Raw genomic sequence first — 23,901 nt, forward strand, 5'->3', positions numbered from 1 at the left:
AAGCTTGAGTTTTAAAAGTGGATTCACAGAAACAATAAGAGCGACATCCTGGATTCACATGTGACTTTAGAGACTTTCTCCTGAGGACACTTGACACAGAGCCTCGGGGAGAAGAGAGAGAGAGAAAAACAATTTGAAAAACAAATTCAGGCTCTGAATGCCATGGCAACAGAGCGACGGTGGCCAGCGCTCGGACATGAATAAATAAATAAATAAAAAAATTCATCCAAGGATCCAGAAGAGTTGCTTAATTAAACTCTGGTGTGGAGAGGTGAGAGCAAATTAGCCCAGTCCAATTTCTCTCTCTACAATCTACTGTTAATGTCTGGAGCTTAATCCTCCGCGGAGACAAGTGTTCGTCAAAACCTCGTTCCGACATAGTGATGCCGGCTTTGAATGAACGGCGGCTAATCCAATAACGCAGATACAAAAGCTCACGTCACGTACTGTACGCGTCGCCTGGAATCCACATCCGATAAAACCAGGTCTAAATATTGATAAACAAGACGCTGAGAATGTCAGTGTTCAGTGTTGTGAAAACATCAAATAAATCCCTCTCTCCCTCGCTCTCTAAGGGTCCTGAGGATATTTGGGATTATATAAAAAAATAAAAGCAAAACATAACCCGGAGCGACAAAGGCCTCCAGGCCGCCCTGCATTTTTAAATACCGCTACCGGTGATATCTCTGCTTTCATTATCCTTATTATTATTATTCTGTTGTTTTCAGAATAATAACAAGTACAGTATTGTACAATTATTGTCACCAGCAGATTATAATTAGCAGGATTGTTTTTTTTTTACTTATGTTTATTCATCGTCGTATGTTCATCACAAGCAGATGTTTGTGTGTGTTTTTCTTCCCTTTCTTCTTCAGCCCGGTTGATTCTGATGAGAATTTAAAAAATAATAATAATAGTAAAAAAAACAGCAACAGCTAGTATTTGTAAACGATGATGGTGGAGACTCAGATCTCAGCTGCTGTTTGACAAAGAACAGATTAGACCGAGATGTAAAATCGTTCACCTCGTTTCCCGTCTGTCGATTTTTTGAATTAATATTTGTTTGTGTTTGTTGGAAGTGGTCTTTGAAATAAGTGCCTTTTTACTTTTCTGCATTATTATGTCGTTGTTTTTTAATTTGCTATCCGCTGTGTGTCGCCTATGTTGACCTCTCAACATCATCGCCGTCGTTAAAATCATCCTCTTCCTCACGTACTGTGCATTATGTAAAAAATGATAAAATCCTCCTAATTTGTCATAGAGACTCAGGAATAATGTTCATATAACAAACTGAACTCACCAACAACAACAGTACAGACAAAATATTTGCATTAAAAAAATATTTTGCAGACTGCAAATCATGTTTATGTTTTGAAATCATGTTTTGGCGTCATGTAGCGCCACCTACCGCCGTCTACTGATCATTGCAGTCGGTAGAGTCTCTGCTGCCGAGCAACCACGGGTTGCCAGTTAGGTCAGAAAACCGAACCTAAAAGACATCGGTATTTTGAATTTGAATGTAGTAACTGTTTTTGGCCACATTCTTACATACGGCGCCATTAAGATATGTCGTATACTGTTCACGTGTCAAATTTAACACGCACAATCTTGTGGTTTTTTTCCCTCAATTTTAAATTGTAAATACACCGTTTTAAAATAGCAGTATATTGTAAAATAACTGCCAGATATTGTCCAGAAGTTATTCTCGGAAAAAGTGACTCACATGATCATTTTCTGGCTCTTTTATGGTTAAAAAAAAAAAGGGCTTAGTTGTTAAGGGGTTAAAACATAGCAAGATTATAAAGTAACTTTAATTGTTATTTAATTTATTACATTTTTATTTTTAGTTATTTCTATCATTTTCTACATAGATTAAAAGACATAGATCTACTGTATTTATTTCAAGTATACAGAAATATACTGCATAGAGTGCCTTAGATACTTGTGTGCAGTATTCAACACCTCGCAGGGTAAGGGTAACCCTAACCAACAAAGTGAGGTCCTTTTTACGAAGTGAGGACATTTTGGCCGGTCCTCACTTTGTTTTCATTGAAATCACTTCCTTGGGTCGTAAACATGCTATAGTCTGTTTGTTTTAACTGAGTTCCTCAATTTGGTACACAACCCGGTTCCACCTGCAGACATTTTATGGTACTGCACCCAGTAGTTCTTTATAGATGTCATTCATTGTAATTGTGTTGATTTATAAAGTGGAAATGCTGGTCGTCAGTATGTGGCAAGTACAAGAATGTGTGTGTGTGTGTGTGTGTGCGTGTGTGTGTGTGTGTGTGTGTGTGTGTGTGTGTGTGTGTGTGTGTGTGTGTGTGTGTGTGTGTATTCCAGTTTAATTCAGTGCTACTCCCACTTTAGTAGATGCGTCACAGTATAGCTGAGGTTTGAACGCAGCAACATCTGGTGCGAACTCGTCAAGTGTGTGTGTGTTTGAGTGAGCGTTAGCTGTGCTTCAGCGAGTAAATTGTTCCTCGCGCTGATCTCAAGTCACTTTATCGTTCCCACGTTCTCACGTCTTCTGGTGTCAGACGGTTCTCTTGTGTTTTATCAGTCAGATTATTTTTATATCTGTGGTTTTTCCGGTCATTTTTCAGGAGGTGAACTAGCATAAAAGCTATTGACATTTGGTCGGGTCGGCGAAAAATGCGAAAGTGGCATAGGACGCGAACCCTTTCTTAGCCCCAGGGCTCTATAGCGCCCCCAGAAGTCCGGTCGTGGTTAGACAAAAGTTGCGTCAAATGCAAAAAAAAAATTCTATCGTCTCTAAGTCGCACACAATTGTTCCGATTTTAACCAAACTTGCGACGCTCGTTGCTCTCTTGATTCCAACTAATTTCCGATGCACTTCCATTAGCTCCGCCCATGCAGAAGTCGGCCATTTTGGAAAAAAAAAAAAGGCTAGTTTTGAACAAACTCGACCTAGCACGTTTGAGCTAGCCGCGTCAAACTTGGTCCATTATGTTCTAGACAAGTTAATGATGGAAATTCAGTCAAAAGCCACAGCGCTCCATCAAATTTTAACTTAAAATGGGCAGGCGCTCGGACACAAAACGCGATGTTTGTCGCCAATACTCTGAAAAGTCTCTTCCGTGTGCGATGGCAGTTTTTTATTCTCTGTGCAGAGTTTTTTTTTTTTTTTTTTTGTAATTAAAAAAAAGAAAATCAGTTTTTTTGCTGATTAGAATTTGTGGCACTTATTTTCCTGTCACTTTGAACAGTTTTGTGAAGTTTTGTTCATGTCGGCACGTTTGGCGCGTGTGTGTGTGTGATTCGGTTTTTTTCCGTTTCGCCGCGCTCGCAGCGGAGCTTCTGTCGTGCAGCGACGTGTGAATCCTCGTGTTCTGCTGTTAATTAAGCTTTTGTTATACCTTATATTGTTTTTTATCATTATTATTATTATTTAAAGATCTTAGAACTTTTAATGTCATCGGCGATAGGAATAGTTATCGTGTTTGTGGTGGAGGAGGAGGAGGAGGAGGAAACACCCCTCCTTGTGAAGGTAATGAAACGATCCTTTTGTTGAATAAGATAAGGCCGATGTCGACAGCCGCGTTTCCTTCTTTCCCGTCTGAAACGATTGCTGTGACGTTCATGAATGTAAACATGTCCTTTTTTTTTTTATCTGATTCTCCTTCCCGAGCCACATAAGTATACTGAAATGTAGATTGAATAGTGTCTGTGTGACAGACTGTATGATACCTGATGTGTCTCTGCAGCATATAATTACTCACTCAAGTGGTTTATACACACTTGGAGTCGCTGAGATGGAACATATTCACTCACACACACACACACACACACACACACACACACACACACACACACACACAGAGTGTGAGAGAGTATAGGATGTAATGTTGATAGGAAGGTGCCTCAGGTTCTTGTCACCCAGTGAATCCTCATTTGCATTCATTTAGTTGTGTTTGTGTTACTTGTGGACGTGTGTGTGTGTGTGTGTGTGTGCGGTTGTCTCACAGTGGGAAGGGAAAAGTCTCAGTAATCGCTGACTCTGCTCAGCAGCAGCAGCCTTGATGGAAATAGACAATGTTAGCACTTAATCCAAAGAACAAAAAGCACTGAAAAAAAAAAAAAAATCTCTTAAAAATGCTTCTTTCTTTTTAAAAAAAAGGAATGATTGTCAGCGATTTGGTGCAGAGACATTGTTCTTATAGCGTCTGGCTTCCATCAGCGCTTACACTGATGTTTTTAATGTTTAATTTTTGTCCTCCGTCTTTTGTTCTCGCCTGTCTCACCTGTCTAACCTGTCTAACCTTCACAATGAAGTCCTGAGATGTTTCTCTATTCAGCGTTTATGCCGTCACATGATTTGAGATGAACTTTCTCCAACGTCTTTGTTTCCTCTTCCTCCTCCTCGACGACTGCAGCTGCTCCATCGCCGACTCCACACCGGTGTATTAACAGAGCTCTTCGTCGACACCCAGCCGCCCCCGCCGCCGCCGCCGCCGCCGCCTTAATGACTCAGGTGGCGATGCTGCGGCTGTCGTGTTAAGTCAGGTTTATTTGCGCAGCCCTTAATTGCGCTAACGGTAACGGTGTGAGGGGCCTCATGGGGCTGCATTAGACAAGAAAACACAAACACTGGCTTCAGTAGCTGTTTACAGTCAGAGCGACGTGAGTTTCTGTGAATGCAACCACTGACAAGATTATATTCTAGTAGGACTGGCAGTGCCTTCAGTGTGGTCCTGCCATGTTTTCAAGACTTACTGACTTGTGTTACTAAAGGGGAAATACTTGTTTTGTATGTTTTACGTTAATTGGTTGTAATCGGGGGGCCTCATGGTTGGTGTCGTGGTTAGCACTCTTGAAGACCCGGGTTAGCGGTTAGTCGAACAATGACATGATGCATTTGCTCTGATGCACTTTGACAGTGAGCTGACTTTCTTCTCAAAAACAAAAATTATCTTGGAATGACTTGAAATTAACCATCATAATAGTCGTTATCGCCCTGAACAAGGATATGTTGAAAATATTCACATATCTCTTAAGGAATAATTTTAAGGAATTTTTGAAAATCAGGACATGATCCATTTGCCCTGATACACTTTGACAGTGAGCTGACTTTCTTCTCAAAAACAAAAAGTATCTCAGAATGACTTGAAATTTACCATGATAATAGTCGGTATCGCAATTCACGTGGCGTTTTCTCCGGGTTCTCAGGCTTCCTCCCACAGTTCTGAGACAAAATACTGGATCTTTGGCAAATTTAAGATATTGCAAATAGCTGCTAAGGCGAGAACAAGCGTCTCAAAGCGAGGTCAAAGTATTACGATCATCAACACTAGTACACCAAGGTCGCATGATCAAGACTCCGCCTCCCGAACAGGAATACAAAAGCATGCGCAGATTATTTCTTCAACATTTTTGTTGGGGGGAGAAACATCAACGCGATCATTCGTTGGATTTAAAGAAGAATCCTCCACATTATACGGGGGTGCAGGCAAACAAAGCCGTGATCTGACTGTCTTCGCTGTCTCTGTTTTCAGGTATTTACCAGTTCAGAGTTCCCGAGTCGGCCAAGTCTGGAACCCCCATCGGAAGAATCAAGGCCACGGACAAAGACGTCGGGAAGAACGCTGAGATGTACTTCACCATCGTCAGCGGAGACGGCATGGAGATGTTTGAGATCTCCACCGACAAGGCCACTCAGGAGGGCGTCATCACTGTCAGCAAGGTAAGACGGACGCAGGACGTTAGGATATTAACAGTTGGCTCCAGACGTTGTCCGTAGTTTGCGTTTCACACGATATGACGACTGCAACGGGGGAGGGGGGGGGGGGTGTCTGGTCACGGCGAGTTGTGTTCTAAGCGAGGGGGAACATTTGGTGCCCGTTGACTTGCTGTGGATTCTCCAGAGTTTCTCTGGCTTTGTCGTTACATGAGCTCACTAAGACGGTATCTGGAGATTTGGGAGGAGAAAAAATTGCTGGCAGGAAAAATGTCAGCGGCAACATTTGTGTTCTCAACACAAACACAGCAGCCCCCCCCCCCCACATCCCCCATCCAGACGATCTCCAGAGATCACATGTCTGAAAGCAGCTGAAAGTGCATGTAAAGCAAATGCAAAGTTTGTCCTCTTCATGCCAGAAAATAGTGGCTGACGACGAAAAAAAAAATTACAACCGTGAAGTAAAAATAATGTGGCACGTCTAAAAATGTTGAGGCAGCAGAGCTGACGGTGTAAGCGCTTTATTGTTCACCAGTGAGCGAGCGAGCGAATAAGTGCACCTGCTCTTGCCTACACCTACCTCGTTTGGTTTGTTGGTAGAGTTGAGAGATGTCTTTGTCTTTGAGCATAATGTCTGCACTGCCGCTGACGGACAAAGAGGGCGATGGAGAGCAACGACTGTAGCTCGGGCGACAAAGTCAGGAAATACATTTTTAACAGCAGCGGAAACGCAGCTCAGCGCGGTCGACGCACGAGTTTCTGAAAAACTCACGGCAGATTTCTGATTGTCCCACGTGCATCTTTCTCCGGCAACGTGTTGTCACATTTTGACTTTCTGTGATTAATTAACAAAGACGATTGCGGGTGGAAATGGCACGGTAGTTTAGGATGTGCTGCAGGTACAAAATACAGCAGTTCTGTCACGTAAAGACGTAATAATACATCTCATATATCTGTCTAAATAAAGAGTATGATCTGCTAGGGATGTGAATCGTTAGGTGGCTCACGCTTCAATTACGATTCTTAGGGTCACGATTCGATTCAAAATCGATTCTCGATTCAACCGTTTCGATTGATACGATTCTCGATTCAAACGATTCTCGATTCAAACGATTCTCGTTTCAAACGATTCTCGATTCAAACGATTCTCGATTCAAACGATTCTCGATTCAAACGATTCTCGATTCTCGCGATTCAAACGATTCTCGATTCAAAAATTGAAACGATGCATAGTGTGTTAAGGCAAATTATGGCATCAAAACAATTCAGTTTATAAGATAATATAATGTGATCACACAAAGGCAAACTTAAGACTAAAGTTAAGATTTATTCATTCAAAACAAATAAAAACCTACTTACTGTACAAAAAAATAACTTGCATAAATAAAAGCTTAAGCTAGCTACCTTTTTCTCCCATAAGTTAAAAAAATAAACTGTACACAAAAAACACAAATTGGTGTTTTGTGTGGTTTTTCAAAATAGAAATTTAAAAAATATATATATATTTTTTTCTTTTTCAAAAATCAATTTTTTTTAGTTTATGAATCGATTCAGAATCGTGGATGATAAGAATCGCGATTCCTATGTGAATCGATTTTTTTCCCCCCACCCCTATGAACTGTACAGGTTTGGTTAGTAAAGTTGTTCCCTCCTACTCTGAGATAATGAAAATGTCAGATTACAATCTCTGATCTCCTAGTAACTGGTTAGATGTCAGTGCTGTGTCGCGGAGAATACTTTAATTATTCCACTTAAGTTTATATTAAGTTACAGCGTCGAGACGGCGTTGTCTCTTTCTGAGAGTTTGGAACTCTGCATCCGTTTAATTATCTTGATATTTTTTCCTTGTGGCATTGGTGAAATAAACGAAATTAATTCTAAAGCGGTGACTCGTCAGATCCCACACTTTGGACTCACATTATGGATCCTGCCCACGTAGTCCGTTTTTTACATGTGCCGTTAAATATGCAAAGCCTCGGCGTGCTTGACAGATGAAAGAAACCAAATTAAACTTCTTCATCTTTTACCTTCCCTTCGCCCACCCTCAAGTCGTAGCCTTTGCAGCAGGCACTAAATGCACTGGAGTGCTGCTTTCTTTCCGTCTTCTTCTTCTTCTTCTGCTGCTGCTGTCGACTTTTAGAAAATGATTCACTCAAAGTGTCCTCGCAAAAGAGCGTGTTTACCGATGTGCAATCACAATTGATATTTAGAAATTCTTTTGTTCCTCTTTGCTGACACAACCCTAAGAAAGTCTGCGGGCTCTAACAAAGAAGTAATGATGTTCTGTCAGCAGGATGCGAGATGAGCACAATATCCGCTATTTCTTCAAGGAGGCGCAGGCCCTTCATGTTGGGGGGGAGCTGCTCCAGTCAAAATTCCAGGCTTTGTTCTTCTTTGGAGACAACAGCCGCACAGCGTCGTCACAGGCGATGTCGAGGAACGCATTCTGTGAACGTTATTTGAACTTGAAAAACTATTAGCGCTTGTCACGTGATTGAATTTGTCAGCAGCTTTTTTATTAATGTCACGTTCTCCAGCGTAACTCCATGTCCTGTTCTTTTTTTCTTTCTTTTCTTTTATCAGTCGGCAGCTCTGATACGATAAGAGTCCTGTTCTTACGTCCTATCTTTGATGCTCAACTTTTCAGCTGTAAAATTACATAACATATTGAACCAGATAATTCCCCCGCTGAACCGCCGAGTATATATACTCTCTTATATAAGGACTATAACAAGAAATACAACAAAATACAGCAAATATTTCATATTTGTACTGCATGTCCTATAAACTGGGTTCAAAGTGATCACATAGTACTTTTTTTGTTATATCTCAACATGGATTATGGATTATTTTAAGATACACTAATCAATAATTGAATAATAAGAGTTTTTTTGTGGAGCACACACCTCTTTAGCATGTTAGCTATAGCAAATTAGCCTCTTGTGCTGCCCCCAAGTGGCCAGAAAGCTGGTAAACGACTATTCTAGCTGCAAACGTCTGTTTTTTAACGGAATATGTACATAGGTGTATAGAGGCACATTTCCATTGTTCTAATGGTACATTGTGTTTGCTAATGGTGTTAGAAGACTATTGGATGATTAGAAAACTCTTATTTCTAATCTTGTCTTGACTATATTTGCTATTCAATTTGCAACTCTTTTGATGAATAAAAGTGTGACTTTTAATGTAAAACAAATTGTATAGGTCACGCCGAACTTTTGAACGGTGGTGTAACCGTGGCGTACGTATGACGGCAGATGATACACTAATCAACAATTTAATAATAAGAGTTTTTTTGTGCCTCTTTAGCATGTTAGCTATAGCAAATTAGCCTCTTGTGCTGCCCCCAAGTGGCCAGAAAGCTACGTAGTGCATCTTTAAGTTTTGAAAAACATCTTTATTTCTTTTCTTTGAGATTGTTCTTTCTTTATTTTGGTTATTTTGTGGGTTTTTGCTCCATGTGGCTAACTCGTATGCTAACTGTATTATTCGTTTCAGCATTATTTACGCATCACATGTGGCACGTAGAATTGAAGTTCAGCTTCTGTCTCCCCTCTTTTGCCATGTGCAGCCTCTGGATTTCGAGAAGAAGCCGTCGTACACCGTCGAGATCCAGGTCCAGAACACCCAGATGGACCCGCGTTTCGCGTCGGCGGGCTCCAGAGACGTGGCCACGGTGAGGATCGCCGTGGACGACGTGGACGAGCCGCCGCTCTTCGACAAGACGAGCTACTTCATGGAGTTGAAGGAAGACGCGGAAGTGGGCGTGGCGGCGGGCTCGGTCAGCGCCATGGACCCCGACGGAGCTCGCAGCATTGTCAAGTAAGGCCACGGTTTACTTTCGCGCCCTCTTTCTAAAAAAACGCTGACAACGTCCGCCGAGAAAGCCTCGACGGCCTCGCGGGTGAAAATAACGCTACCTGGGCGGAATCTTTCAGCGTTTCACAAACATTTATTTTTAGTCACAAGCCACGAGCGGGAAATGCTCGTCCCCTGTTAATCCCTGGGGATTTAATGGAATACTACCTGGTAAACACAGTTCATTTCTAATGTAATAAGGGCTCAGTGGGTCACAGCTGCTGTACCGACTTTACCCAAACTGACCCAGGTCAAACCCGAACACTGTGCTCGTGTCCTGCTGACAGCGCAATGTAGTGAGGTGTGAAGTGAGTCCACAGTGTGTTAGTTAGTTAGTTATTCAGTCAGTCAGTCAAAGTTAGTCAGGATTTTTTTTTCTGTCGTAGCCCACTTTGTGATTCTGATGAGTCATGAATTTTTCAGTGAATTGTTTACTTCCCCCCCACTTTTTTTTTTTTCTGCTGAGTGAATAAAATGTCTTGTACACTACTTGTACTGCACGCAGCAGATGGCCAATAGCCAATTAAATTTAAAATTTTAAGGGTATTTGCATAAAACTGTAATGGTCACATTAACCACCAGCAGCCCCGGAGTTTTTTTGTTTTTTTTTATAATTCCATTAGCTTCTTAATTACAAGCTCCCCTCCTCTATGTCTTGTCACGGTTCTTAGCTAGTTAAGGTAGCCTCCAGAACGTAACCAGGTAAAGTTGCACAGCTAATTAGCAGTAGCACGTGGTAAACTTTCAGTCCTAGTCCGTGTAAATGCCTCACTTTTTAAAGCTCGACTGTGGGCATTTAACGGTCCAGGAAGTGGCTTTTGTTGGACGTTAGCAGAACCGTATCTGTTGTCTCTAATGTTGCTAAAGCGTCTGCGGTCGTTGGGCGAACTCCGTCCAACAGAAACACCAACAACAGGTCGAATGGCTCTTGCTCTGTGTGGACGTTGTCCTGCTTGAGCATTTAAATACGTACGTTTACTGTAGTTAGCTCGCGCCTGTGCAGGAATATTTACATACCCTGGTTTTGATTTGCTCCTGCTAGCATTGGTGCTAGCAGTGGGTCCAGAATTCAGCATGGCATCATGTACCGCAGTTAATTATTGAATTGGGGCTGTTTTTCAAGCTACCCTTAAGTATCTCCAATGAAGCAATGTAGCATTAGCAACACAAATGTGTATGCTTGCTTTTGCTACAATGCTTCAACTCTAAATAAAAGGAAGCATTTGTGATTTTTTTTTTCCCCTTAGACCTTTTTATTTGGTATTAGCATCCATTATGTTTGATCATAAAGCCGATCCAAAAACAACAAAAACAGACAAAAAAACAGTGTCAGTGTTTCAAGGCCCTTGAAAGGTTTTGTCTCCCCTTGTTTATTACGACGCCGCCTACTCGCTTCCGCGCAGAACAACGAGCAAGTAGAGTTTAGCAAGCGAGAGAGAGAGGGAGCGAATGGCGCTGGGGGAAAATGCAAATTCCAATTCTAAGATCTCTGGCTCGCCCCAAAGAAAATTACAATTGAGATTGACTTTGTCCAAGATCCCAAGGACGATCACTTGGCCAGATGCAGCGTGTGCTGCAAATCAATAAAAAAAGTGGAAGAGGCTCTTACAAGTTGCCCTCCCCATCTTAAACTGCAGTGTCGGCACATCAGGTCCTTGAACCCTTGAGTCCTCTGATGTCGGTACAGTGTGTATTTGAGTACAGCCGGATCTAAATACAGCCGGATCTAAATACTGTATATGTAGTCACGACCACATATACAGTACACGTGAACTCATTCCTTGTCTCACTGAAGGGAAGACGGTTGTTTCTGCTGCACAAGTAGATTCATTCATTCATTCATTCATTCATTCATTCATGGGTGAATTCCAATTCCTTGCTTAACCCTCAATCTCAAAAATGTTCTCCCTCTAGTCCAAGTTCTGTCCAGATTCTCAGGAAAATTAAGTTGAGGGTCAAGTTTAAGGGCTGTTTCGCCCTCAATATTGAGATTTTCCGAGACCACCCTTGGGAGCAAGGGCTACCCAGAATGCATTGCGTGTTTTCATATAACAAAGATGGCGCCGAAAGCAGTGAAACGAGTACGCTACAAATGAAGTATTTTCTTTGTTAATAGAGATATAAAAATGATCTTAGTTTAGGCCCATATTATGGATTACTGACGTCATTGTTGCGTAACATTTATTTTTATTTTACGATCTTTTGTCAATAGTCGGCCGGTGTGGTTTACTTTTCAATAAGTCGTGGTGTGTGGTAACTGTCAGCTGAATATTTGTATGAGTATCATCTTATAACTAACTGACAACCTAATAACTTGACTGACAAACGGATCAGAATAAATAATCCTGACGTAAATGTGTTCTTCTTCTTCTTCTTCTTTGAAGTTGACAGACTGGACGCAGCTTTGGCGTTATTCTGCCCCCTACAGTCTGAAGACGTATCTGCATTTAAGGGGTTTCCCATTTCTAAGTGACAAAATAACCCTCAATACTTGGTTTTGAGGCCAGTTAAGATTAAGGGTTGAGCTCGAGGGTTAAGATAGGAATTGGAATTGGCCCCATATTTAAAAGTTTCCATATCTGCACTGCCTGCTCAGCTTTTTTGCACCCCCCCCCCTCCCCAAATACATTGAAGTTGGGTGAAGTCTGACTTCTAATGGACCCCGATTCTCTAAAGGCTCGTGAGGAGCTCTGATAAGAGGGTAAACAGAATCAAAATGTAAAGCATGTTCAATGGCGGTCGGTATCGTGATTACAGTCGAGATTACGTACCATCTGTGGACCGTACATCTGCGCGGGGGTGAAAACCTACAGGCTGCTGCCTGTGCTCACTGCAGCGCCGTTCATTATTGATGCTCGGCATCGGGTCTGTGTGAGCGCCACGTTTTTTTTGTAATTGTCCTTTTGCTCAAACGGCATCGGCACGTCCTGGGAATTTTCTTGATGTTTACAAAAAAAAAAGAAAATAAGCCTTAAGGCCCTCAGTAATTTGCTCTGCTGCACTGGGTATTGATCAGGAGCTACAACACTGTTAAGATAAGTTGAAACTTCCCCCCGATCTCGGAAAGGGAATTGGAGCTGTTAGGGTTAGTAAATAAATGTATTAATGAATGAATGAATGAATGAATGAATGAATAAACAACAGGAGGAGGTCGTATAAAAAAAATATGAATCTGGACGAGGAGACGAGGATGAGGAGAGGATCAAACCATCATCGTGGTTGGATCGGGTAAAGAAGATCTACACTATTGTTCAAAAGTTTGGGGTCGCTTGGAAATGTCCTTAGTACTTTTTTTTATCAATAATAATAACATTAAATGAATCATAAATACACTCTATACATGGTTAATGTGGTAAACGACTATTCTAGCTGCAAACGTCTGGTTAACAATAAAATACATGGAAATACAGCAAATATTTCATATTTGTACTGCATGTCCTATAAACCGGGTTCAAAGTGATCACATAGTACTTTTATTGTTATATCTCAACATGGATTATGGATTATTTTAAGATACACTAATCAATAATTGAATGATAATTTTTTTGTGGAGCCTCTTTAGCATGTTAGCTATAGCAAATTAGCCTCTTGTGCTGCCCCCAAGTGGCCAGAAAGCTGGTAAACGACTATTCGAGCTGCAAACGTCTGGTTTTTAATGGAATATGTACATAGGTGTATAGAGGCACATTTCCAGTGTTCTAATGGTACATTGTGTTTGCTAATGGCGTTAGAAGACTATTGGATGATCGGAAAACTCTTATTTCTAATCTTGTCAATGTCTTGACTTTATTTTCTATCCATTTATTCATCAACTCTTTTGATGAATAAAAGTGTGACTTTTAACGGAAAAAACACAAACAAATTAAATTAAAACAAGCGCGGGACCATGGAGTGCTCTTAAAATGACGGTGTCACACATAATCTCACACACAGTTCCAATTACTCTTGTGGTGGTGAGTTTGTGTATATGACGGACGGATCATCTGTGTCGCGCTGTGTCAGTGAACTATTTTACCGTCGAGTGCTTCCAAATTATGACTCGACCTGGACGCGCTTTGAGATTCACATATCGCTTTATGGAAAACAATAATTAAGATTGTGAATGCTGCTTAATTAGCTGCTTGGTTACTTTTGGACGCTTTTTTTGAGTTGGGGGGGGGGGGTGTTAGGGAAAGCAGCTTTGATCCAGACACTGGCGATGTTCACACACACACACACATACACATACACAGTGCAGTGTGAAGTTTTCACAGAGCAGTTTGCCTCCGCTTTGACAGGCGGATGGAAGAGGAAAAGAAAAAGCCAAGAAGGCAAAGGCATCTCAGTTCTATTATCCATGGAGCGAGCGCTGTGAAGCCTGCGAGTGTAGCCGCCTGCATTCAGCAAATAGTTCAAAAATGGCGAAGCGGTCCACAGGAATTTTCAAGTGGCTGAGATGTTTTTTGAACAGTGAGATTTAATGGGAGCGGAGGACAGAGTGCAGAAAACGAGCAGCGGCGTTTATGTGATTCCGGCGGTTTTTCCTATATATCAAGGGTTCCTTTTGTTTGTTGGTTTCATCCAAACTGGTACATCAAAGTGGACGCGTTCCTGATGCACCAGTTCTTTTTTGTTCCTTCAGGTGCAGAAAACCATGTGAAGTCATTAAGTAAAATTTACACCAAATTAGCACAGTGATGCAACGACGTGCTGCAACGTTCTTGCCTTTTTCTTTCTTTGTGAGAAATTGCTGCTGTTGTTATGTTCCTTCCAGGGTCTCTTATCTCCTCTGTACTTTGCTTTTTAATTTTTTTTTCCCTCCTCCTCAGGATAATAAGAGCGGCGGTCTCGTCATTCCTTAGTGAAAATTTTCAACAACACATTTCTGCCCTCTATAGAAGTTTCAAGATCGCCCCCCAAAAAACAAGATAAGGATCTACTTGTAGCTCTCAAAACCTGACATTTATACGCCCGCCCCACCAAAATATACCAATTCTGCAGAAAGTGTTCACATAATGTGAAAAGAGGACTCTTTCCCACAAAGTCAAAGTTATAAAAATTCCCCTTTAATTTGCAGTGAAACTAGCGAGTGCTGATATATAATAATATAATATATAATCATATTCTGATCTCATTGCGAGAAAGATTGATTTATTAAAGCTATTTTTGCTGGGCACTGATGCGTCAACATTAACGCATGACGCCTGACGTCATGTTTACGTGACTCCCGTTCGTTAAAAAGAGTCTTCAAAGTAACGCTAAAACTTTAAAAACACAGGCACACATACGCAGTAGACAGGTACGCTAGTTATTTGGAGCGTTGCTCTATTCGTTTAATAAACGGACCGCTCCAGTTCCACTGTAGGCGCGCTAACGGGCGCTAAAGGAGCTAACGCAGCTAACGGAGCTAACTGGTAAACGGTACCTGGACTCCATGACGTCACATGTTTACGCGCCGTTAACTATATTAAAACCTGACAATTCCGCAGTTTGGTGTGTTCGTAATAGCTCTTGTCCCCGCCCACTCCTGTGCTGCTCCCCTCATTCAGGTCTGATAGTTTTGCTTGACAGAGCCAGAAGAAGAAGGACGCAGAATACAAATAATGTGATATCACATTTTTTTACTGCTCAACTTCATCATAGAACTGAAAGAAATCAATAATCCTCGGGTCACTGTAGTTCACCCGCTCAACTCACCCTCGCTGTCCTTTTTTTTCCCGTTTTCGTCAGGTACTCCATCGACCGCCGCACCGACATGGACCGTCTGTTCAACGTCCACCCGGGGAACGGCTCCGTGTTCCTGCTCAAACGTCTGGACAGAGAGGAGACGGCGTGGCACAACATCTCCGTCATCGCCACCGAGTTCAGTGAGTGTGGGGGGGGTTGTGGGGGGGTGTGGGTGTCGGGGGGTTGCAGATGCGATGTGATGTATTGATGTACGAGGCCAGACGAGACGCGTCACGGTCGTTTATCACGGGAGGGAACTCGACGAGAACAGGGAGGTTGTAACCACTAATTACAGTATTCGGGGACCAGCTGAGCGGGAAGCGGCGAAAGCATCTGTTCACCTCAAATAACAAAATCTCATTTGGCCGAGTAGAGAGTTTTAAGACGAGTTCCCGCTATCGCTCAAGTCAAACAAGATTGACGCAACTTCATCTGTGACGCAACTTCATCTGTGCTCCTCTTGTGAACGAGAGAGCGACACGCGATCTCCTCACAGATATAAGATATACACACTTTGAGGTATAATATTGTGAACTTGACCTCAGTGTTTGATGATTTCTGTCCATATTGAACATTACAAAACCATATTTAGGTCTTTACAATAAATTGTGTTTTTGAGGCCTTTCCCATACACATGGATTTTTGCAACCGCATCAGACCTGGTGAAATGTTATGTCTGAAAGTAGGTCGGGGCATGTGCTTAAAAAATTGGGAAATGGGAGGGGCTTATGAAAAAAAAAATTGTGTTTCACGTCCATGAACAAAAGTTGGTATGCATGTTCATCATGTCAGGACGGTCCAAAAAGTCAATGACGACTTTGCCGTAAGTCCTACAGGAAGGCCGCCATCTTGGGCTGAACGGCCGTTTTTTGGGCGTTTTTGGCGAATTTGCACCAATGCTACAAAAGCAATCTAGTTTTGATTATAACTGATGTGTTGAGACATTATGAGTGCATCTGATATACAGCAGTAGACCAGATCAAGAGAATACACCATTTTTTTTATGTCAAAAAGAGAAGGAAACCGGGCCAGTCGGACAATATTGGCTTATGTTTTTTAATAGTTATCTTAGAGCAGATAAAAGTCAGTCGCCTTTTTGAAAACCCTGTAGCGGCGGCCTCTGATCTTCACGCCTAAGTTTCGTTTTTCGCACCTCATCGTCATCGAAACACTGTGCGAGGGAATTAAGGAATTAATGCAGTAAAAAGAGATGTGCAAAAGCGGTGGGACGTCACCGTGTCGCCGGCAGTGTTCGATGCAGCGTTAGTGGAATTCATTTTCACTCTAGTGAAGTCGGTGTAAAAGTAAAAGAGAAGAGGCTATGTTTTGTTTTGGTCGAGTCGCTTTTCATTTCTAACAATGTTTGACCGAAAATCTCTTTATTTCAACTCTGGGGTTTCAAAAACCACGTCTTCTTCTTCTTCTGTCGCAACGCAAAGAGGAAGTCGATGGTTGTTCCGTACGTTTGTGTGTGTGACGCCGTTCTCGCGTTTGTCCTTCAGATAATCCCCGTCAGAGCAGCCACGTTACCGTCCACATCCGCCTGCTGGACATCAACGACAACGCTCCCACCTTCGCCACCGTGTACGAAACCTTCGTCTGTGAGAGGACCAAGGCTGGTCAGGTAAATCTTCTCCTCCTTTTTCTTCTTCTTCTGTAGTTTTAACAGACTGTGTTATTGTCTTAAATTCCCAAAACTGAAGCTGAGAAGAAGACGATCATCAGCAAACATGAGGCGCCAGTGTCAAGTCAGTGTTTTTACAACAGCCCACAATGGACAAATTAAATATCCTTTTAAGAGTGTTAATGGTCACTGAAGGCGACACCTGAGGGAGTCAGGTGAGGGATAATTCAACTGCAACATGAAACCCAACCAATATCTTTATTTTGGCGGGACGGGCCATTTAGTTTTGGTTAAATTCACTTAATGTATAAGTTATAATGAGAAATTATTGCGTTATTGAAGATAAAAGGTTGAAATCATATGTGGATGACGATGATGTGTAACAGGAAAAGAGTTGTGAATCAAAAAGCAAGAATTTCTTCACCAGGACAAAAAAAACCAACCAAATAATTCAGGAAAATCTTGTTATTCACACACACTTTTTCGCCGCTTTCATACCTTCTCTCGTCTGCCAGACATGAATTCCAAAGTGAACGCACGTTTTTGCCAGTTTGGCCGCCCGATCGTTTCACTTTACTGCCGCGATTCAGCCGCGTAAACACAACCTGTGATTACTTTGCCTTTTTTCATCCAGAAAACAGACGAGACACAAACAGAGAGAAAGAGGGGGCGACTACTATCTACTATCTACTATCTTTTTCTGTTTCTATTCCGAATCTCACATCACATACAAAATTTTCAACTCCTTGAGAGGTGATCCAAATGATATTCTAGCTCAATTGCGGTGTCATTTTAAGGGGACATATTATGCAAAATCAACTTTTTAATCATTTAAATCCTTATATTTGGGACTCTGGAGGTCCTATCAGTCGGCAAAGTGTGAAAAAAGATGAATCAGTCATGTTTTTGTGCTCCTCCTCAGTCTAAGTACAGGAGAAAAACATGCGATGTTGACTTCCGCACTCGCTGGGAACCGGAAGTCTGCGAAAAGTTCTATTCTTGGATCCACAGTGCAGCACAGAGTTCTACACAAACTTCCAGCCTCAGAGGATTTATCTGTCCAGTGGATACATGTTATATATGACGGCAACGTGCCTGCTAGAGCCTGCAAATGATCACTTTTCCAAATGCTAACTGCTGTTAGCTCCCAGTAGCCTCTGTGGCTGATGTCATTTCCTGTCCCTTAAAGTCCCTCCGGATCCAAAATACAGACTTCCTGTGAGAGCGTCTCCGTTTATTGTAGTTTTTGGATGCTTTCTTTTTCAAAAAGGCACAGATTTTTTTACTCACTCCGCTTTTTTGAGCACAGGTTATTTTCTTCAGCAGTCAATTGATTAATGTTAGCGCGGCTGCTAATTACTGCGTCGCCTCGGCCAGCAGGTGTTCTCAGTGGGGGAGGAACGACAGGCAGACGGGGACAGAAGTGCACCGTAAGGAGGGAAATGTAGATTAGATTTGAAAATAATTTGCATCGCTGCAATAATTACTTTTTCAACACAAGAAACTTCGAAGACGACCTGCATTTCATTTCTGATAATACGTCACAGTAACTGAGTTTGACACCCAAACCTTAAATCACAACATAAAATATCACAATATCACCATATACTACATATATATATATATGTGTGTATATATATATTACCTACTATACTAGGTCAGATAAAAGAAAAATAACACAGAATTTAAACACCGGTTCCAATCAGTCGTAGTGCGTTAACCTAGCGCCCAGCACTAGTTTATATCCTTTATCAGTGTTTTCGTAAAAAAACAATCGTACATCATTTACAGCAATTTAACCTGTAGTACCATCACAGCCCACTAGGGGGCGGCCACTGCCAACACTCATTGTGTAAATCACCGATCTACACAAGGCCACATGGAAAAAGAGTGGAGGAACTGTTCTGAATGACCTGGTTTCCTGTGTTGGTTTGTCATAAAATGATCATAATAATAATAACAGTTTTGAGAGCGTTAACAACACTGATGTTTCCAGGGATTTCAAAAGTGGAAATTAGGAATAGGAATGATGATATATGGCATGAACCACCTCTCTCAAGTCGAATTAAGATTTATTTCCCCCAACGAGCCGCTACTGAGATCGGTGTGTGATCATTTAAATCACATTTGAAAATTCCGATATTTATTTGTGATGCGTGAACAAGGATGGACACCAATGATGACGCAGTGAGTTCACCTCAGTTATACACAGTTACCAGTTTGTCAAAATTTCAATTTGGACTCTTTTTATTGGCATAGAAAGAGTCATATTGTGTCCAGAAATAGTTAACATAAAATAGTTATTATTATTGTTCTGCTGGGGATATAAAACAAAAACTCTCTCCTTACATATATATATATTATACATATATATATACTATATAACCTGTGAGTAATCTGTAGAAACACAGAATGTGGAACAGTGGACGCGAACGACCTTTTACCACAGATTTTTGAGCTCTTCGGGCTCTGAGCAGGTGGTGGCGCCGTGCAGTTATTGTGCGCCGATGCTTTTATGAATCACTTATGGGACATCATGTTGGGTCCAAGAGGCTAAACTAAGCTGGTAATCCCCCCCCCCCCCCCCTCCTCCTTCTCCTCATATTTATGAACAGTCAAACACAGCATTTTCACATGGACTCAGCCGCTGCTACACCACGACCACACTGACCCTCGTAGTGTTTGACAAATGTAGGTCAACGAGCTGCAGAAATGAGTCGTAGCCATTGACGTACAGTAAATCACGTTAATCAGCTCCCCCTGCAGCTTCCTTAAAAGAATGACTTTACACAATAGTTTTTTGACTTTGCCAAACCTGAATATTCTATAAAAATCTGAATTTGATTGATTTAATTTCAGTGTGCAACCTTGTAAGGGGTGGACGTTCTCTCTTTTATTTAATTGCACTTTTGTTTTGAAGTTCTCCTGGTGGTTTTTTATGTCACTTCCTGTTTCACTTCATGCCACGCCCACACCCACACCTATTTCCTAACCGTTAGCACCTGTTCCTCGTTAGCTCAGCTCCGCCCCCTACAGAGTATAAAGTCTCCGTGTTTCCTTCTGTTTGTCGGTCACTTTGTCTTCTCTGTTTAACTCAAAAGTCCAGTGTGTGAACTGTGGGTCAACATATTTTTAATTTGCCTGGCAGCCATTTTGGGCCACCCATGCTAGTTTGATGTTGTTTTAACAGTAGCCCAAAATGGACAAACTAAAACGTCTTTTTTTTGAGTTTTAATGCTAACTGAAGGTTCTCCAAACACACTTAGAAGGGAAGGAGCGTCTTAAATGTGGATATTTTCTTTTTAATATGTTTCTCATTAAAAAACTGAATCATTTTAGTTTTTGTGCTAAAACAAGACATTTGAGAAACATCATCATTTTCAGATTTGACAAACACTGATCAACATTTTATGGACCAAACGATGACTCGATTAATAATCAACAGATTATGGAAAATAACCGTCGATTTCCATCTGATTTATACCTGTTTTTAATCTTAAAGGTCCAGTGTTAGAGAATCACTATAAACAGCATCAGTTAGACGTAGTTCGCCGCGGTGGCTTGCCGCCGCTAATCTCCGCACATCCTTGTCATCCTGCCACCAGTTCATCCTTTAATTCCTCTGCCCTTTCATCTGTCCATCAGTGTTAATCATCAGTATTTGTTCACTAAATATCCTCCGCCGCTTCCTCGTGCTCGTGGATTTATTCCGTGTGTGTGTTCCTGTGCGTGTGATTGGCACAGATCTTTGTTAAAGCCACTAATCTCTCTGTGAGTGTTTCCCCGTTCGACGAAATACGACCGCAGTCGAGAGCGTTTGAAGAGGGAAATGTCATCGGCTGAGAAATGACGGGAAACTTGCTGTGCTGTAATTATATCCTTCTTTAAAGTCACTGTGACAGCAGTTTAAACAATCAGGGAGATCCAGCCAAAACAGAGCAACAAAACATAATAATTGTGCAGTGTGAAGCTCTCGCCCTGTGTAGACGTGAAAGGTGTCGCAAACGTCGCAACGCGGAAACAAACTTCTCCAACTGTGAACGTCGTAACGGGAAAAAGAAAACTGACGTATTGTAATGACACAGAGAATGTCAAAATAAAAATAACGCGTGATTTAGTGACTTGTGATCTTGTGGTCGAGGTAAAGATTGCAACTGTATCGTTTTAGCTAAAACTGCTAAAAGATAGCAAATAAATAAGAAAGTAGTACTTTCTAAACCTTTATATAAACGTCCAAGTGGTTATTGTGACGGGCAATGTTATCGTAAAGGACCAGCACATCTGCTTTAGTGACATCTTGTGGTCCAGCTAAAGATTGCAGCTATAACGTTTTAGCTAAAACTGCTAAAAGATAGCAAATAAATAAGAAAGTCGTACTTTCTAAACCTAAATATAAACGTCCAAGTGGTTATTGTGATCAGCAATGTTATCGTAAAGGACCAGCACAGCTGATTTAGTGACATCTTGTGGTCAAGGTAAAGATTGCAGCTATAACGTTTTAGCTAAAACTGCTAAAAGATAGCAAATAAATAAGAAAGTAGTACTTTCTAAACCTTTATATAAATGTCCAAGTGGTTATTGTGATCAGCAATGTTATCGTAAAGGACAAGCGCATCTGCTTTAGTGACATCTTGTGGTCAAGGTAAAGATTGCAGCTATAACGTTTTAGCTAAAACTGCTAAAAGATAGCAAATAAATAAGAAAGTAGTACTTTCTAAACCTTTATATAAACGTCCAAGTGGTTATTGTGACGGGCAATATTATTGTAAAGGTGGTAATCTTGTCGTAATCTTGTGGTCTGGGCGAAGACTGCGATGGTCACATTTGAACTACAAATGCCTCAGGATTGCAAATAAATAAGGACGTCAAAGAGAAAGTAGCGACGACACTGTGTACGTAATCTTTTTTTGATATTATATGTCGTTTATTTCGGGATTAGCAATCTGCTGCTGGACGTACTGCAGTAAAATAGGAATTTGATCGTAGACCTTACATAGATGTGGCCTTCGCGTTGGAAAACGAGCCTCGGGAATCTCGATTTGACGCTAGTTGTCAATCACACTGTCCACTGAGCCGTACTTTTTTCATCTCCATGAGCTGAAACGACTATTCAACTTCCATTTAAACAGTTACTTTTGCCACTGGCATGGTTGCCCCCTGGTGGAGGTGTAATAATGTGTTATTTCCTGCTTGGACTCACCCTGCAAACTAAAAGCAACAGAAATCATTTCTAATTCATTGCATTGTTTGGTTGTTTGTTTGTGCCTCAGTTAACTTTCCGCCGACAAATGTAATAAATCATCTCAAAGAGGCGCGTTGTTGACAGATAAATTCATATCTTTTACTTTGCACAGACAAATAAGACAAACGATCACCCGATAATATCCGAGGCTTACATCACAGCAGCGTGTGCTTTCACAACAACCCTGCGTCCACTCGACATCCACCCTCTATATTCACTGGCGTCCGCTGGGATTTTGATGCTAATGCACGTCCGTGTGTCTCCAAACAGCGAATCCAGACGGTGAGCGCCGTCGACGCCGACGAGCCGTCGTCGGGACACAAGTTCTTCTTCAGTCTGGCTCCTGAGAAGATGCACCGCAGCAACTTCACCGTCCGAGACAACGGCGGTAAGTAACACTCGAGCAGACGCAGCAGAAATCTGAGGCCGAGCGCATTAAAAATCAAGATACTCGACTCATGAGCTGCTTTCCAGAATGAAGAGAGAGGCACTGAGTTGATATAAAGTCATTGGAGGACAGAAAATATCACTCTCTGCCATCTCACGCTCACATCAAGGTTTATTAAAAACTGAAACTCGGTTTCACTAAATGAACAACAGCAAAGATCAATAAAAGCCATATCAGTACAAATCTCATAAATGAATATGCTCGCGGGTATGGAGCTCATAATTGGGGATAATTACGTCGGCCAAGTGCTGCTACAAATGTTCTTTTTTTTACCTTTTCGCTCCACAGACGTGTTCTGTGTTCGTCTGACTGGCAAATTTACAGAATTCGGTTCTGGACTTAGTTCTTCTTCGTAAATCTTGATGGGGTTTAATTGGGAGAACCCTTCTTGGCTCCAAGTAGAACCTTTTTATAAAGGTTCCACCTGGAACCTATATACCTATAGACTCTATATAAACGCTGATGTCGTTAATGAAGTTAGAGCCTTATATTTACCCTCTCAACCTTTTTATAAAGGTTCCACCTGGAACCCTTTAAAACCCTTTATTCAGGGTTTCAAAGGGTTCTCTGGATCAAGATGGTTCTTACTGGAACCATTAGTGTTACCAAGAACCCTTGAAAACCCCTTTCTTCGGGAAAGGGGTTTTCAGAAGCAAATGGTTCCAGGTAGAACCTCAGCCCTTGTAGAAGAACCCGTTTGTAACCCTTATTTCTAAGAGTGTAGCACAAACATTAGAACCATTCTGAATCAAGAGTTCATCAGCGCGTCTTAAACCATTTATTGCACTGAAGCAGGTGATTAATCATTTTAGCTATTTTCATTTCACTTAAACAAATGTAATTCAACGCTAATTCAAACTCTAATTAGTGACTAATGCCTTGTCGCAGACGTCTCTTTCCACCGTGGAAAACAACGTGATTTTTTTATTTTTTTAAAATTCCTGACGGCGTTAGGCGTCGTCGATGCGCCGCAGGTGAGCTGAAGTCATCGGCTAACGCGACTTTTCTCCCCACGTCTCAGATAACACTGCCAGCATCCTGACGCGTCGAGCCAGCTACAGCCGCCTCCACCAGAGCATCTACCTGGTTCCTGTGGTGATCACGGACGGTGACTACCCCATGCAGAGCAGCACGGGGACCCTGACTGTGAGAGTGTGCACCTGCGACCGCGAGGGCAACATGGAGCTGTGTAATCCCGAGGCGCTGAGCAGCTCGCCGGGCCTCAGCACGGGCGCGCTCATCGCCATCCTCCTGTGCGCCATCATACTGCTGAGTGAGTAGTGTGTGTGTGTGTGTGTGTGTGTGTGTGTGTGTGGGGGTGTGTG

General features: G+C 41.8%; 1 protein-coding gene across 1 annotated transcript in view; it reads left to right on the plus strand.

Annotated features, from left to right (window-relative positions):
* The window catches only part of LOC310927711 (cadherin-6-like), a gene marked incomplete at both ends in the record, with an annotated part of 55,778 nt that overhangs the window by 26,637 nt on the left and 5,240 nt on the right, over positions 1–23,901 (plus strand). The window contains 6 exons of the mRNA XM_083890085.1: positions 5,517–5,704; positions 9,270–9,520; positions 15,266–15,402; positions 16,765–16,886; positions 22,399–22,516; positions 23,598–23,849. Of these exons, the coding sequence (XP_083746211.1) occupies positions 5,517–5,704; positions 9,270–9,520; positions 15,266–15,402; positions 16,765–16,886; positions 22,399–22,516; positions 23,598–23,849 (1,068 nt within the window). The remainder of the gene's footprint in view (positions 1–5,516; positions 5,705–9,269; positions 9,521–15,265; positions 15,403–16,764; positions 16,887–22,398; positions 22,517–23,597; positions 23,850–23,901) is intronic.

Source organism: Microchirus variegatus (genome assembly GCF_963457635.1).
Source record: "Microchirus variegatus genome assembly, chromosome: 5".
In the NCBI taxonomy this organism is placed as follows: Eukaryota; Metazoa; Chordata; class Actinopteri; order Pleuronectiformes; family Soleidae; genus Microchirus; species Microchirus variegatus.